General features: G+C 46.8%; 1 protein-coding gene and 1 long non-coding RNA gene across 3 annotated transcripts in view; one reads left to right on the forward strand and one right to left on the reverse strand.

Annotated features, from left to right (window-relative positions):
- Positions 1-16,620, forward strand: part of LOC144772782 (uncharacterized) — a 340,470-nt gene that overhangs the window by 63,598 nt on the left and 260,252 nt on the right. The gene's annotated exons all lie outside the window — the stretch shown is intronic.
- The window catches only part of RCBTB2 (RCC1 and BTB domain containing protein 2), a 374,196-nt gene continuing 372,411 nt past the window's right edge, over positions 14,836-16,620 (reverse strand). For both annotated transcript variants that reach the window (XM_078657335.1, XM_078657336.1), the window contains one exon: positions 14,836-15,614. In XM_078657335.1, coding sequence (XP_078513461.1) covers positions 15,474-15,614 — 141 coding nt within the window. In that variant the 3' untranslated portion in view covers positions 14,836-15,473. The remainder of the gene's footprint in view (positions 15,615-16,620) is intronic.

Here is a 16,620-nt window from a genome sequence, read left to right on the forward strand (position 1 = left end):
AATGTATTTTACATTAAATCTCACACTGGCATCAGTTAATGAGCTGAGAAATTTGCTACCAAACTTCCCAGTTATTAGTAAAGCCATTATGGAGCAGTGGAGTTCGGAGTGACCAACTCCCATACCATATTTTCCTAATGGCTTTACTACACTTACAATGTCTATGAATGGAGTTAGACACTGTAGGGGTACAGGCATCATGCCTTTGTACCCTCACCACAGGACTAGTGCACCCTGCTGGAGGGGTGACTTACCTAGGCCTTAGGCAGCAGTGGATTGCGGCATGGCACGCAGGGGTGTGTGCCATGTCAACTCTTCACTTTTCTTTGCACCAAAACACGCAGCCTGCTGTGGCAGAGGGTGTGGGTTAAGGTGAAGGGCCTCTAAGGGTTGACCGAAAGGTGCAGGAGGCCTCAGAAGCCTTCCTTAGTCACAGTGCCCTTGGTACACATGGTACATTTTTCCAAGGGGCTTGCCTGTGGCCAGGGATGTGCCAATTGTGGATACAAATGTACAACTTACGGAAAGAACACAGGCCCTGGGAACCTGATTGGCAGGGACCCAGGGCACATCAAGTCAGGTTGCATCAGATGTCAGGCATAAATGCAGCGTAACCATGCATACACACACACCCTCCCCAAACGAAAGAGGATGAGACTAACCTTTCCCAAGAGAGTCTTCATTGTCAAAGATGAAAAATCTGGAAAGGTCATCTGATTGGCATGGGCAGTGCCAGGTCTATAGTTCCACTGTAAAGTCCATTCCCTGTAGGGATATGGGCCACCTCAAAAGTTTTGGGTTTTCTCCTTTCATCTGCATTAGAATCTGCGAGGTCTGTGGTCAGTTTGAACCAGGAAGTGAGTACCAAACAGGTATGGTCTCAGGTTCTTCAAGGACCAAACCACAGCAAAGGCCACCCTCTCAATGGCTCTCCAAAGCTGCTCCTGGGGAAGTAGCCTTCTGTTTATAAAAACAACAGGTTGGTCTTGTTCATCATCATTGGTCTGGGATAAGATCGTATCGCTCCTATCCACAGTTCAGATGCATCAGTCTGCACTAATCTGGAGCCTTGAGAATAGGTGCTGAGCACATTGCCTCTTTTAGGGTGTCAAAAGCCTTTTGGCAGCCAACTGTCCAGTTCACTTTCTTGGGCATCTTGTTGAAGGCAAGTTCTGTGAGGGGGTCACAATGGATCCATATCCGTTCCCAAACCTCCTATATTACCCAGTCAAGCCAAGGAATACCCTGACTTGGGTCTGGTTTGTTGGAGCAGCCCAATCCAGAATGGTCTGGATTTTGGGTTGGATGGGCTGGACTTGGCCTCCAACTACAAGGTGGCCCAAGTACACACCAAATTCCTGCCCTATCTAGCACTTGGATGCCTTGTTAGTTAGGCCTGCACCTTGCAGGGCCTGTACTACCTCCCCCAGGTGATCCTGTCAGAAAGGGCTAAACACAGCAATATCAAGATAAACTACACTAAATACTTCCATCCCGGCAAGGACTTGATTCACCAACCTTTGGAAGGTGGCAGGGGCATTCTTGAAACCAAATTGCATCACAGTAAACTGGAAGTGCCCATTAGATGTGGAGAATAAGGTATTTTCTTTTGCTTCAGGGGCCATGCCAATCTGCCAGTACCCTGCAGTCAAGTCAGAGGTACTTATGAATTTGGCAGCCTTCACTTATCTATCAATTCATCAGCCCTGGAGATGAATTGGTGGCAGTCCTCAGTAGTCCACACAGAACCTCTTTACCCCTTTTCTACTCTGTGGATGAGGTTTGAGGACTAGGAACATTGGGCTGGCCCAGGGACTCTCAGAAGGTCAATGATCCCAACTCCAGCATCTTGCTGACTTCAGCCTTGATGCTTTCCTTTACTTGGTCAGACTGGCGATAGATTTTTGTGTTGACAGGCAAGCTGTCTCCAGTGTTCACGTCATGGGTACACCTGGGGGTCTGACTAGGGGTCAAGGAGAAAAGCTGTGCATACTGCTGCAGAATTTGTCTGCAATCAGCCTGCTGTTGAGCAGAGAGTGTGCCTGAGTAGACAACTTCATCCACTGACCCATCTTGGGGGCTGCAAGAAAGAAGGTCAGGGAGAGGTTCATTCTCTGTATCCTGATCCTCGTCGGTAGCCATCAGCATGGTTACATCCGCCCTGTCGCAATACAGCTTAAGGCAGTTCACATGTATCACCCTTTTGGGGGACCTGCTAGTGTTCAGGTCTACCAAATAGGTGACCTCACTCTTTCTTTCTAGGAAAGGGTAAGGTCCACTCCATCTGTCCTGGAGGGCCCTTGGGGCCACTAGCTCCAAAACCTACACCTGTTGTCCTGACTGGAATTCTACCAGTGCAGCTTGTTGGTCATAACAGAGCTTCTGGAGCACCTGGCTGGCCTCACGGTGTTTGGTTGCTTTCTGCATGTACTCGCCCATCCTCGAGCGAAGGCCTAGTACATAGTCCACCACATCTTGCTTTGGTACATGCTGGGGTTTCTCCCTTCCTTTCCTCACAAGTGAGAGTGGTCCCCTTACAGGGTGACCAAGCAGAAGTTCAAAGGGTGATAACCCTACTCCCTTCTGAGGAACCTAACAGTGGGCAAAAAGCAGGCAGTGTAACAGGACATCCCATCTCATTTAGAGTTTTTCAGGGAGTCCCATTATCATGCCTGTCAATGTCTTGTTGAACCTTTCAACAAGGCCATTGGTTTGTGGGTGATAAGATGTAGTGAACTTGTAGTTCACCCCACACCCATCCCACATGTGCCTCAGGTATGCAGACATGTAGTTAGTACGTCTGTCTGATACTACCTCCTTAGGAAACCCTACCCTGGTGAAGAAACCGATGAGGGCCTTGGCTACCACAGGGGCTGTAGTAGTCCTAAGGGGAATGGCTTCAGAATACCTAGGTCCACTACTACTAGTATACATTTGTTTGCTGAAGCTGTGGGAGGTTCAAGTGGACCCACTTTATCGACTCCTACCCTCTCAAAAGGAACCCAAGCACTGGTAGATGGATTGAGGGGGCCTTTGGGTGCCCTCATGTCTTGCCACTGGCTTGGTAGGTAACACAGGAGCTTACAAACTCCTTTACTTTTTCGGACGGACATCTAGGGCCAATAAAAGTGGATGACCAATCTTTCCCATGTCTTGGTCTGGCCCAGATGCCCAGCTATGGGGATATCATGTGCTAAAGTGAGTAGGAACTCCCTATTCAGTTGAGGCACTACCACTCTCCTAGTGGCTCCAGGTTTGGGGTCTCTGGTCTCGGTGTACAGGAGCCCTTCCTCCCAATTAGAATTTGTGAGAATCATTAACATCTCCCTGCTCCTGTGCAGCAGCCTGCTGCCTTGGGCCTTCAAGAGTGGGGCAGACCTGCTGCCCAAGGCTCAGATGTTTCCTAGAGGGCCCCCTGGTACCAAGAGCTCTACCTCGTAAGGTTCAAGCTCTGTAGGCTCAATTCCTTCTGGGGCTGTTCCTTCTGGGGCTGTCAAGTCGTCTCACTGAGGAGAGGGGTCCTGATCTTTTTGCTGTGGGGAAGCTGGTTCACCAGTCTTCCTTCCTTTTCTCTTCAGATGTTGTGCCCTCCGTTCAGGCTCCAATCCTCCTTGTTCACCCTGTGCTAGGCACTATGCTCGGGTTTTCACACACACTATCTCAGGGATGTGCAGCATGTGTCTTTCTTTCTACCTCAGCCCATGCTGAGGTTTACAGATCATTTCCAAGCAGAAAAGCAGCTGGAAGTTTTGGAGAGACTACTACCTGTTTCAGGCCAGCAACCCCCCTACTCTAATTTCACCTTAGCCATGGCATGGTTAGTGGTAACACTGTCAGTGTTCGTAACTGGACAGGTTTTTCCAGTTAGGTATTGCTCTGGGGAAACCAGTTTATCTCTCACCATAGTGACAATGGCACATGTATCCCTCAGGGACCCAATCTTAGTCCCATTCACAAAGGGGTACTGCAGGTATTTCTTTAGATTAGAGGGCCACACAGCCAAAGTGGCTAACCCTTTCTCCCCATCAGAGACTAAAACAGCCTCAGTGTGAACCAGGATTTTCTCTGGGCACACTATTGATCCCAATTGGAGATTTGCCATACCAGTAGGAACTGGTGGGGGACTAGAAGCTGGTTTGTTGGGACAAGCAGCATCTCCAGTCCGGTGTTACAGTGAGACACCAGGTCTTTCCAGGATCAAAATGTTTCCCCTTGTACCCACTAGTGGGCTGGGAAGAGTTCTTGGGCCACCCCCCTGACCAGGATTTTGGGGGACTTTAGAAGACTCTTGTGTTTAGGCTTTGGGTTTCTCACCCTCTTCTCCTGGGAGGCTTTCTGATCCCTTTCTTTTGGTCACCCCAGTGGTTGTCTTGGTCACCCATGTATTGATCCAGTTGTCCGCCTTCTTTCCCAATTCTTGGAGAGAAATTGGACCTAGGTCTACCTGATACTGATGCAACTTTTCATTAATGCAGTTACTTAAAATGTTTTCTTTTATAAACAAATGATAAAGATCATCATAATCTCGCACTTTACTTCCAATCAACCAGCCAGCTAGTGTTTTTACTTAGTAGTCTACGAATTTCACCCAGGACTGACTCTGGGATTTCTGAGTCCCCCTGAATTTTATTCTGTACTCCTCAGTAGTGAGTCCAAATTGCTCAATCAGGGTGCCCTTCATGAGTTTGTAGGACTCTGCTTCTGCCCCATTAAGGGCCAGATATCTGTCTCTGCACTTACCAGAGAACAGTTCCCACAGGAATGCCTCCCAGTGGGATTTCCTCACTTTTCTGGCTTCAGATGCCCTCTCAAAGGATGTGTACCACTTGGTGATGTCATCACCATCCTCAAATTTAGGGACAATCCCTTTGTGGATTTTAGGATCATAAGACCCTTCATTTTCTAAGCTTTTTAGATTGCTGCCACTGCTGATGGCTCCAAGGCCCATCTCTGCTCTCTCTTTCTCTAGAGCTAGGAGCCTAGTCTCTATCTCCACTCTCTTGGCTATCCTTGATAAAAGGAGGTCCTCCTCAGTGAGGTTGTCCTCACTGTCTGGTAAGGAGTTGTCCCTACCTCTGTAGAAGCCAGCCCCTGTACCTCTTGGGTGTTGAGGGTAGGACACATTGTTCCCTTCCTCACTTAGTAGTTCAGAGGGTTGGCTTAAGAAGTCATCCTCCTCAGTACCTTCCCCGCTTCCTGAAGGTCTTCACCTTCTTCAGTGGGGTGGTCCCTCACATGCCTTACAGGAACTCCAGGAGTTGCATTCTGGTAGGGTTGGACCCAGTTCTTATTTGCTTAGCTTTGCAGACAAGCCTTAACTCTCTAACCTCTAGGTTGGAGTAAGGGGTGAGGTCGAGCTCCTTAGCCATATTCTCTGGATTGCTCATTACTTTTTTTAAGTTGGGTTAAATGACAGGAACAGAAACAGAATAAAAGCCCCGTGCAGCATGACTTTCCTTTGGTGCAAAGGATACAGCAAGAAATTTGAAGAATTGGTCAAAGCCGTTAAGGGTGTCCCACACAATGGTGCTACTGAACAGGAGTAAAAGTGTACACATGGTATTCACTTCTTTGGTGCATCCTTGCCGCCAGCCTAAAAAAACACAGAGGGTGATGTTCACTCTTCACAGGGCCAATATGTTTCTGCGCCGTACCTCAACTCTACATATGCATTCTTCAAGCTCAGAGTCCAATAGTGCACTAAATCCCCTTATAATTCAAAATTCCAATGCTCGCACCTAGGATACTGCAAATAATGTGTTCTTGTTCTCAGGCTAATAGGTTTTTGGGTGCATTCTGGAAAAAGGCACATGGGAACAGGCACGCATGTTCTCCATAACACAGTCACACTTATCTCCATGGCCAGGTAACACTTTGGGTCAAAGACACTTCAATACAGTCCATAATGTAAAATTTTGCCTGGAAGGGAAGCCTTCTACCATCGAGATTTACCTTTCTCTTGTTCTGGTAGAACAAAAGAAGCATAATTAGAAGTGCAGTACACTTCAGACACAGATTATGTACCAATGTTTATGCACCAATGATGCAGACAAACATTTCTTGTCTTCTTTTTAGGGTTGCCCTTCTTCACAACCCCCAAAGCTCATATAGAGAGGCAAGGTGAAACATATCTCCCTTCCTTTTCCATGATGTGCTGCTTGCTGGTTTAGTCTTGGGTTTTCTCCCATTAGCTTTAATTTAATTGTAATGACTTTTATCAAGGAGGGCTCCAAATTACTGACGTTTAGTGACCAGCATAGGGCCAGTGTGTGCTGTTTGTCATGTCCAGACACAAGGGGCATCTATGTGCTCTGGCCTCTACATACATGGACAGCCCGATCGAAGATGAATGTATTTTGTAGACTGCTACGCCACGCAGTAGTCTTTAAAAGGCCATGGTTTGCTGTGAGCACCTCTTTGGTTCTTTAGTGTTTTTTTGTACTGGGAATCCAGGATCCTGATGCTAAGGTGCATAATAAGGCCAGAGGCCAACAAATAAAGGCAGTAAGGTTCTCTAGGATCACGAATCTAAATAGTCAGAATCAAAAGTGGTGTTTGCTTTTTTTTCCCTATTTGGGGGGTATGCGTGGCATTGTGGGAAGAGTCAAGTAGACCGCCTTTCTTCACCTCCTTCAGAAGCTGTGGCATCAACTCCTGATGCTATGGGAGAATACTTTTCAGGCCCAGTCAGATGGCACTGAGTTAAAAATCTTGAGACATGCTTCTCTGATAGTGGCTGAATTTTTTTTTTTTAAATTGTTTTATTGTCGCAAGAACATATATAGTCCATATCCACAAAGTGCTTGCAGTTGCGCCTACAACCCTGGGGCCGGCATAACGAAAGCTTGGTATTTACAATCGTCCAGTATATATTCCGCCCCACCCAGGTATGCAGCAACGTAATGATTAGGCGTTGTGTGTGAACCTTACGAAGACAGTAATCAAGTGTGTACTGAAATCTTGCATTTTGTATTCTACTTATAACTTATAAAAACCTTAAAACGTGACTCAGTTATACCTTACGAAACTCACATCTTTCAGTGCATTCTAGATGCTATTTCAGATTGTGTCCCTCCCACCCATCAACAAAAGCCAAAACCTTCTCCCCACCTCCCTCTCCTGCCGCTCTCGGTGCATCAGAAAAGGTCTGCACCCAATGTGTATGTTCTCCGTTTCATCTTCTGATCTTCACTCAAGGTCTTCCTCCCCCTCTGAACTATCACTATCATCCTCCAGCAAAGGATCACAGATGTCCCCCCTGTAGGTGTTCCAGGGCTGCCAGATACCGTTCCATTTACGCGGACTGGCTCTTGATTGGTACACCGCCCTCTCCGTCAGCATGAGCATGTCCATATTTCTATTCCATTGTGCCAGGGTGGGGAGCTCAGCTGTCCCCCATTTCTGTGCGATATCCCGCTTGGCCGTCATGAGGCCTATCGTAACCCATAGCTTCCCATAGAGAGTCAGGTCAGTAGGCCCCCACACACTGAGCAGGCACACCCGTGAGTCTAGTGATAGTGAGGTGTTAAGTGTTTGTGCGATGGTGCGAAGCACTCGCTGCCAATAACTTGCGATACTGGTGCAGCTCCAGAGTGTGTGTATAAAAGTACCTTCCTCGACGCATCCCCTTAAACAATATGGGTGATCCGCCCTCAGTAGCCTATGTAGAATGATTCTCGTGTAGTATATCCTATGTAGGATTTTCAACTGAACCAGGCGGAACCTAGCTGATATTCCAGCCTCCCGTGGGGAGGCAATAGCAGCGTTCCATTCAGAGTCGTCGAAATCGCCGACGTCCTCCACCCATTTCTCTTTTAGTTTTTCCAAGGGGTCAGACATGTTATTAAGCAGCTTACGGTAGGTCAATGATGTCGCTTTCTCTTGCATGAAGTCAGTAAGCAGGCGGTCTTCGAGTGGTGTTGATTCTGGTGGTGTAGAGCCCTGAGGGATTGCTGTTAGAAGGGCATGCCTAATTTGAATGTATCGAAAGAGTTCTTTGTCTCCCATTTCGTATTGATCCCGAAGGGACGCAAACGAGAGTACCCCCTCTCTGGACCACATGTCTCCCACCGTAGAAATCCCGATGTTGTCCCAGTGAGTAAACCCTTTGTGTGCCTCAGGTGACCCAGTGCTTTGGAGTCCCACAGTGGGGTAAGTTTCGTTATGACCCCTTCCCAACGTAGTTTCGTGTGTGCCTTGTACCATAGCTGAACGGTATGTTTGGTGGGCCCTATCAATTTCTTTGCTACCCCTCTGTGATACAGTGGTGTCAATAAGGTGTGGGTGCCTAATTGTTTCCTGTCCGCCTGAAACGCCGGGTCGTTTTGTGGGGCGTACATCCACTGATTAATAACCTTTAGTTGGGCAGCCCAGTAATACATTTGTACGTTAGGCAGTGCTATCCCGCCATCGAACCAGCTCCTGTTGAGCTTTACGTGAGCTATTCGCGCTGGGTGCGTCCCCCACAACAGAGTTGATATCTGCGCCGTCACCTTCTGAAAGAAGCTGGTGGGTACGAGCATTGGGGTATTTTCGAGTATGTACAAAAAACGAGGCAGTGCCATCATTTTAAATAATGCTGCTCTGCCGAGCAAAGTTAACGGTAGCTCCTTCCAGTGTTGTACATCGTTGCGCAGCCGCACGAGAGGGGGTTGTAGATTAAGAGTAATAAAGTCCGTGGCCTCTCGGGTGACATGTATTCCTAGATATTTAAATGAAGCGCCCGCCATTGCCAGAGGACAGGCCTCCGGGAGGGCTGGGAGCGGTCCCCTAAGTTCGTAGAGCGTCGATTTCGACCAATTGATAGTGTAACCGGATAGCCGCCCATGCGAGTTGCACAACGCGAGGAGGTTCGGAAGGCTTTGTTGCAGGTCGGTGAGGTAAATCAACATGTCGTCCGCGTACAAGGACACCCTATCTTCCCAACTATCTTCCCATTTAATCCCTTTCAATAGTGGCGTCGCTCGAATAGTAACTGCCAGGGGTTCTAGGACCAACGCGAAAAGGAGGGGTGAGAGCGGGCAGCCCTGCCTCGTCCCTCGCGCCAAACTGATCTCCCGCGATATGTGTCCATTAGCCACCACCCGTGCCACCGGGTCTTTATACAATAATTTAATCCATGCGATAAAGGTGGGCCCAAATCCCACGCGGGTGAGTACTGCGAACAGGTAGTTCCATTCCACCATATCGAATGCCATTTTGGCATCTAAGGAGAGTAGCGCCGCCGGTTCCTGCAGCAGTGGGGTTCTGGCCAATATTCCCTGCACTCTACGAAGATTTAATGCCGTGCTCCGGTGTGGCATAAATCCCGACTGGTCCGGATGGATCAACTGGGACAAGCATGGCATGAGCCTGTTTGCTAACAGTTTTGCTAGAATTTTCGCTTCAGGATTGAGGAGTGAAATAGGCCTATATGACGTACATTCGTTAGGTGGTTTACCCGGTTTCGGAATAACCACTATAGTCGCCATCCGCTGGTCTGGGGGCAACGTTCCCTCCCCTTTACTCTCATCGAACATCTGAAGAAGGGGGGCACTCAGGGACTCCAACATCGTTTTGAACCACTCAATGGGTATCCCATTTGGGCCTAAGGCCTTGCCCGGGTGGAGTGAATTTATGGCCAACTGAACTTCATCAGTTGTAAGAGCGGCCTCCAGGTCTCTTGCCGCCTCTTCAGTTAGCGTGGGCACGGGGACATGGTTCAGGGCTTCTCGAGCCTCATCCTCAGTCACAAGTATCGTGGGGGTATATACCTCCGAAAAGTAGTCGGCCAATACATTGACAATGTCATTCGGCCTGGTATGCACTGTCCCATGTGAGTCTTTAATTTGCAAAATACTCCTGTTCCCCCCCTGTTTTTTATCGAGCCATGCCAGGAGTCTGCTAGCCTTATCTCCGATTTCGTATACCTTATGTTTGGTGGCCGTAATATCTGCCAAGGTTAAGCGCCTCAGGTGGTCGTCGAGGCGACGCTGATGCAATTGCAGTGAGTGTAATGTGTCATCTGATGGATCTGCCATATGGGCAGTGTTGGCCCTCTCCAGATTTAGGTCCAGTTCTGAGGTCTCCTTCCCTTGCGCTCTCTTATGGTGCGTGATTGCTGCTATGGCCTGTCCCCTAAAAACTGTTTTATAAGCCTCCCATAATATTGAGGGCGATTGCACCGAAGACCGATTTTCTTCAAAGTAATATCGGGTAGCTTTCCTCAAGTCCGTACGAATTGTCGGAACCTTAAGGTACCCTGGAAAGATTGGATAGACCCTCTTGCGTATTTTCCCTAAGTTAGACACAGTTAATGTAATCGGTGAATGGTCCGATATACCCCTCGGAAGTATCTGCACTTTGTCTATGGTAAGAAGACCGCTCCCTAATGTGAGGAAGTAATCTATCCGTGAGAGGCTATTGTGTGTGGCCGAGTAATAGGTGTATTGCTGTTGGTCCGGATGTAGTAGGCGCCATATATCTGTCAGCCCTTGCGCTTCCAAGAAGCTATGAAACTTACTGGGACCCCCCGTGTGCAGTCGAGTTGGGAATCTGTCAAGAGTGTTATGTAGTAACATGTTGAAGTCACCCCCAACGATTAAGTCTCCGGCAGGGAGATTCAAGAGGAACTTGCCGAGGTCTGGCAGTGCTACAGCATGCAGCGCCGGCGGGATGTAGACCGAAACCACATTTAATGGCCTACCCTGATAGTGGCTGAATTTAACGGCTTGCACGCAACCTTCAGAGATGACATGAGGATGATTTGTCCTAGAGTAGCAGGACTGACAGTTCTCAATTTCTACGCGACATTTCATCACCACCTCTTGATGTTTTTTTTAGGGTCGATGCCAACCCATTTAATTCTCATTCCATTTGCTCTAATGGCTACAGCATTGGTAACACAATTATTGTCGCCAGGTTCTTTATTTCCCCAACATAACAATGATATACGGATGCTGTTATGGTCACTTAAAGGTTGCTCCGTAACCCAAAGGTTTGAGTATTCAGTATTGCTGGAGAGCAGGATGGGATCAATACTAGTGATTGCATTTCTGCCTGTAAAGGTCGGGCAAGGGATATTTTCCTTATTCTTGGAGCAGTTCAGCAGGTCCAGATTAAAATTAGCCAATAGTTTGTTCAGGGCTGAGCCTGGGGGAAATGAAGATCGTCCCCTGCCTCCCCGTTACCGGACTCCTTTCTAAGGCCGCAGGAATTACTTATGACCAGTGGGCAGGATTTGATGTTAAAGTCACCTGCCCATAAAATAATGGCCTGTTTGCGGGACGCTGCAAGGGCCTTCTTAATTTGGCTCTCCAGGGGATAAAGAATTTTCCCTCTATTCTTGTCAAAATTGTTGTTATAATAGTTGATCAGTATTAAGTCTTTGCCTTTACTAAATTTTAAACGGAGCACCTGACTATTTGTTCCGTCTGAACTATAACTTTTAATTTGACAGGCAGTTTATTTAATACTAGTAAGAGGAGACCACCCTTTGCTCGTCCGGCAGCAGAATTGGCCGCAGTTAACCAATGTGAGGTATAGCCCTCTATAAAAATGGGTTCTTTGCACCATGTCTCTTGGAGGCAGATGATGTCATAACCGTTAGTGATAAAACCCTTCCAGAACGGTGTATCCAGCTTTCTTTTAAGACCCGCTATGTTCCAAGTAACTAAGCTATAACCTAATTCTTGGCCTGAGATATTGTTTGGTTGTTCATCTACAAAAGAAGTAGATCGGTCTTCAGGTATAGTTATGGGTATTTCTGAAATAGTTGAAATGAGAGTTTGTACCTGCTTTGATACATTAGATTGCTCATCCCTAATAATGGTCAGGTCATTAGGACTGCCCAGTTCAGATGCTCCACTGCCCGGCTGTGAGAAATTGGGCAGGGGCTCGCTGCTAGATTCGTCTATATCTGGTAGTTGTAACCCGTAAGGGGATCTTGCTGACACTGTGCCCACAGGCAACGAATGTCAGTCATTGTCCTCCAAAGAGTAAAAAACCTGATATCTGTTATGTATTGGAATTGTATAGCGGGAAAGCTCCATAGATGGACCAGTTATTTTGCTAATAATGAAATTATTGTTGGTATGTAATGTGGGATCCAATAGGTGTCTGTAAAAATACCCCAGAGGGAGGAGGGTCATGTTGAACTCCCAGGGCGATGGGGGTGGGGCATTAGCAAGACTGTTCTTTGCCCAGTGGGGGGATTTGAAATGTATTATTATGCAGTCCCCCTCGAACTTTTTCCTAAGGGGGCCCACCCAACCAACCCTTTGTGTCAAAATAATCTGGTTCGCTCCCGACTCTGGGTAACTACATTTATTAGAGTGCCAATGTAAAATTGTGTTTTTGAGCGCATCATGTGTTTCTGTTTGCCCCTTCCTCAATTTGGGGACATTAACACTAATACTGCAACATAAGCACTACATTCTGGGGGAAGATTGATGAAAGTTGGGATTTGCCTGTCAGTGTCTTTATTCAAGTCAGTGTTAAGTCTATTAACTTGGTCTGCCGGTGGTGGTTTCCCCATTGCTCGAGTACCTACTTCAGTAGGTGGTTGGTGTTTCTCTGTCTGAGTACCTGCTATTATAATATTCACCTGAGCTTTGCTAGTGTTAGGTACCATTTTGGGACTGTTAATAGTCGCTCCCATGTTTCCCTTGGTTTTGTTGTTCTTATCTGTATTACCATTATTTCCTTCTATGCTGGATCCGCTAGCTTGATGTTGATGTGGCCTCATAACAACATCCTCTATTTTATTGCTTAGTTTATGTACTTCCCTAACCAGCTTGTCCACCTTCTTGTGCAGGGGTCTAATTAATTTGGTAATTTTATCAAGGATAGCTTCTAGGCTATAGTTGGCAGGTGGTAACTCAGATGTTAACTTGGCCCTTGTGCAAGTGCTAACCATATTCCCTGTTGGATTAGCTTTTTTGTCCCTTTTGCCCTTTGGGTTACCTGTCCTAAAATGTTCTTACTCCTACCCTTTTGTTTAACCTGAGGGGAAGATGTGGGGCAAAGGCTGATATCCATAACGGACAATCTCGGTGAATTGGAGATGCGCGAGTTGATATTGCCACTATTATTGGTGTCTTCTGGCACAACCACATCTATGTCATCTTCAGTTGTATGGTCGGACATGCTGCCCAGGGTTGCCTGATCTGTTATTAGAATACTAGATCCCATAGATAGCCTCCTTTAGGTGCGATCTATTTCTTCGTTAAGGGCTGTTACGGCCTTAACTAGATAATTGTCAATGGTATTACAGGCGTTATCTGGCAGTGGCTTAACTCGGCGTCTTGCCATTATCAAAAAATTGAATTACCCGGACTTTTGCACTAATTAATCTATAACACCGCCAACCAAATTACTGTATAATTGTTAACATAAAAATTCAAAGCAAGAACATGATACGGTACAAATGTCAGCGTCCGGGATATGAATATCAGTATCACAGTGTTCCAGACCTTAATGGGGGGGTGGCCCAGCCCAGCTCGTCTGGCCTCGGACGGCCTCAGAAGGCCCACCCTTTGCCCGGGCTTAGCCCGGCGTGGCCCGCGCGCGTTCCCGCGACGCGGGGACTGCTGTCAATTTTAAGCGCCTCCAGGCGCAAGATGTAGGGTGGCGGCTTCCGGCCGCGAAGGCACTCGGGAGGTGTAGCCCCCCCCCCTCTCGGCGGCCGCTCTAGTATGGAGGGAAGCAGCGGCGGCGGGAGGGAGAACCACACCGGCCAGAAACAAAGGTGGCAGGTAAGGGAGCAGCGTGATCTCAAGGTTTGCCCCCAAGTCAGCTCGGCACCCCCGCTCCACCGGGACTGCTGTCGATTTTAAGCGCCTCCGGGCGCAGGATGTAGGGTGGTGGCTTCCGGCCGCGAAGGCACTCGGGAGGTGTAGTCCCCCCTCTCGGCGGCTGCGCTAGTATGGAGGGAAGCAGCGGCGGCGGGAGGGAGAACCACACGGGCCAGAAACAAAGGTGGCAGGTAAGGGAGCAGCGTGATGTCAAGGTTTGCCCCCAAGTCAGCTCGGCACCCCATTTATGTAGTCTTGTCACGCCACTTCAGTTGTTTGTGCTATAGAGATCCTGGCTTGAAGGACTGGTGTATGGGCGTTCTTCATTCCAAAGTACAAGTCTTTTTGGAAGTGCCTTACTGATTTTAGGGAATAGGATGGTTTTTGCTTTTTAAGGACCCATTTGTATTCATTCGACTCGCCTGGCTGCTCACAATGACCTGCAAAATTGAGGCTCAACTCTTCAGCCGCAGGATGTGTAAGGAACCTTCACTACCACCAGTATATCTCAAGTCATTCCACATTTGGAGATTAACCTCCCTACTTGCCTGGCCCTACGGTTAAAATCTCTGCGCTTCATCAGTATGGTTATTAGCTTGTTAGGAGTATTCTTCATATGGGCTTGCCTAGCCCTAGCAAACTACTGGGCTTCACCCTATTGGAAATAAGGACTTGCACAAAGAAAAGTAACAGCATGGATAAACGTAATTAGCCGCACTCACAGTACTAGTCCCAGTCTTTACGACCCACCCTGCTGCGACTGAGGCTGGCGTCAACCAGTAGGGTGTGGTTTTCCTTGAGTATTACCAAGAAGAAGTTTGGTTTATGCCCCTTTTAGAGGGATCACAGGGATACATAGGAGTTTGATGATAGTATTTGCACATGGTAACATGGTAATTGACTAGAGGAGGACAGATGTATCTAAATGAAAGTAAGGACTGTGACTGGAAACAGCAGCACTAAAGTTACAGAGCATATTGTTGAATAATCAGGACATTAACCAACATTAAACCGTTTAACAAAGATTACATTAAGGTTGAACACAAACAAGTCAAATTCGGTGTCAAAATTAGAAGTAAACATTTATTTTACTTGCAAGTATCAAGGACACTTCGGTAAACAATGTCTTCACAAGTAATACAGGGTAGTTAGAGTATGACATCAGCACATGTATCATTGTAACAACTCGTTTTTTGTCACTTTTATCATGCATGCCTCTCTTGGAATATAGAGCAATATGAGCCTTTATTGTTTTGTTAACTAAGTAACTTAAATATTGTTCCACCAACATATACGCAATGTATACATGTATACCAATACTCATTACAAATGTTTATCTTGCACCCATGGTTACTAAAAGAACATAATCAAAAATCACAATCTCTGGATTCGCCCATCCATTTATGCTTCCATTTCAGTATTCAACAAATAAGATTTCTCGTTCAGATATCTCAGTTGTGGCTTCTAGGCCCAGACAACTGGCTTTCTACATACCAACGATGAAATGCACAGCCAATGGTATATTGCCAGTTCACAGAATATAGCCAGAACCAAGGCACTGCATAAAAATAGTGCAAATAAATACACCACCAAGTCTTTTTTTCCATGTTAGTCGCTTCTGACATTCACATGTATGAAGCACCTTACATTCGAGGGAAGGAGAGATGCTTAGGTAGTCAATGTGTGAACACAAAGACTAGCTCAATTCTTAAAGGCTCCGACTTTGCTTGCTTTGCTGATGAAATTCTTCAGAAGCTCACTGTCCATATCTGCAAATGCTTGTGTCTGTGTTACCATCGTCAAGTGGTTGATGCAAAACCTGAAGCAAAATTCTTCTAAATCCTAGAAACAAAATGATATGTACAGTTATTAGTAGTATTCAAACAGATATTGAATTTGACAAGCAAATGTACATCCTAGAGCACAAGCAAAAATACAATTGCCAAATAAATCAAGGCCTGGCTACAACCGCAATTGTGGAAAACATGACAAAATGGAACGCCGTTTCTGATGTAATTTCTTTCCTTAGTTGCTGTCGAACCACTTAATGAAGACTTGTATATCCCCTGCCCTGTTACATAGCGGAAACCGTAAGGAAAGCCATGTAGTATAGTATACTTTCAGCAACACCACCAGGATGCGTTACAGTGGCCATATCCTCTACAACACCACAGGACTGCGTCTAAAACAAATCCCTAACCAGTTAGATTGCATCTCTCTCCCTAGCTATTAGTATGGAATACGTTTTGAAGCTCGATGGAGGGATTGCGTTTTAAGGAGTGCCTCATTGCCTGGTAAATCTTTCTGAGTTTTCCATAGTTCTCCTGACTTGCTGTTGTGTTCCTCACTTCTCTTCTTCAGGTCTCTCCTACTAAATAGCGCATGCTGCGTAGAGCACACCCATTGCTTGCCACTGGTTGGCTTTATTGTCAGTCTCATTTGCTTGCTTCTTTTTTGTCAGATTGTGTGAGCTTTCCTTCCTCTTCTTGTGTTTGTCTCTTCCACTATAGCACTTGTGTCTTTCAAATGCTCTACTTCAAAGCCCTACTTTTTTTGTTTGTTTAAGAGTGCATGGGAGTTCCCGTTGTCTCCTCCTCTGCAAGCTTCATGTATCTCTTTCTCACCTGTATGCTTATCCCAGCGATCTCCATATTGCTCTCTCGCCCATTTGATTTTCTGCCAACTAAACTCTTGTGTTGCTTCTGTGCCCCACCGACACCCTTTGTATTACTTCCACGTGCCACCCTCCATGTTGCTTGCGCCCCTACATCCTGTGTTGCTTTCCCCCCACCTTTCCCTCTGACAGGTAAGTAAAAAGAAAAAGGCTCTTATTTTGTTCTCAGCCATG

Source organism: Lissotriton helveticus, chromosome 8, assembly GCF_964261635.1.
Source record: "Lissotriton helveticus chromosome 8, aLisHel1.1, whole genome shotgun sequence".
In the NCBI taxonomy this organism is placed as follows: domain Eukaryota; kingdom Metazoa; phylum Chordata; class Amphibia; order Caudata; family Salamandridae; genus Lissotriton; species Lissotriton helveticus.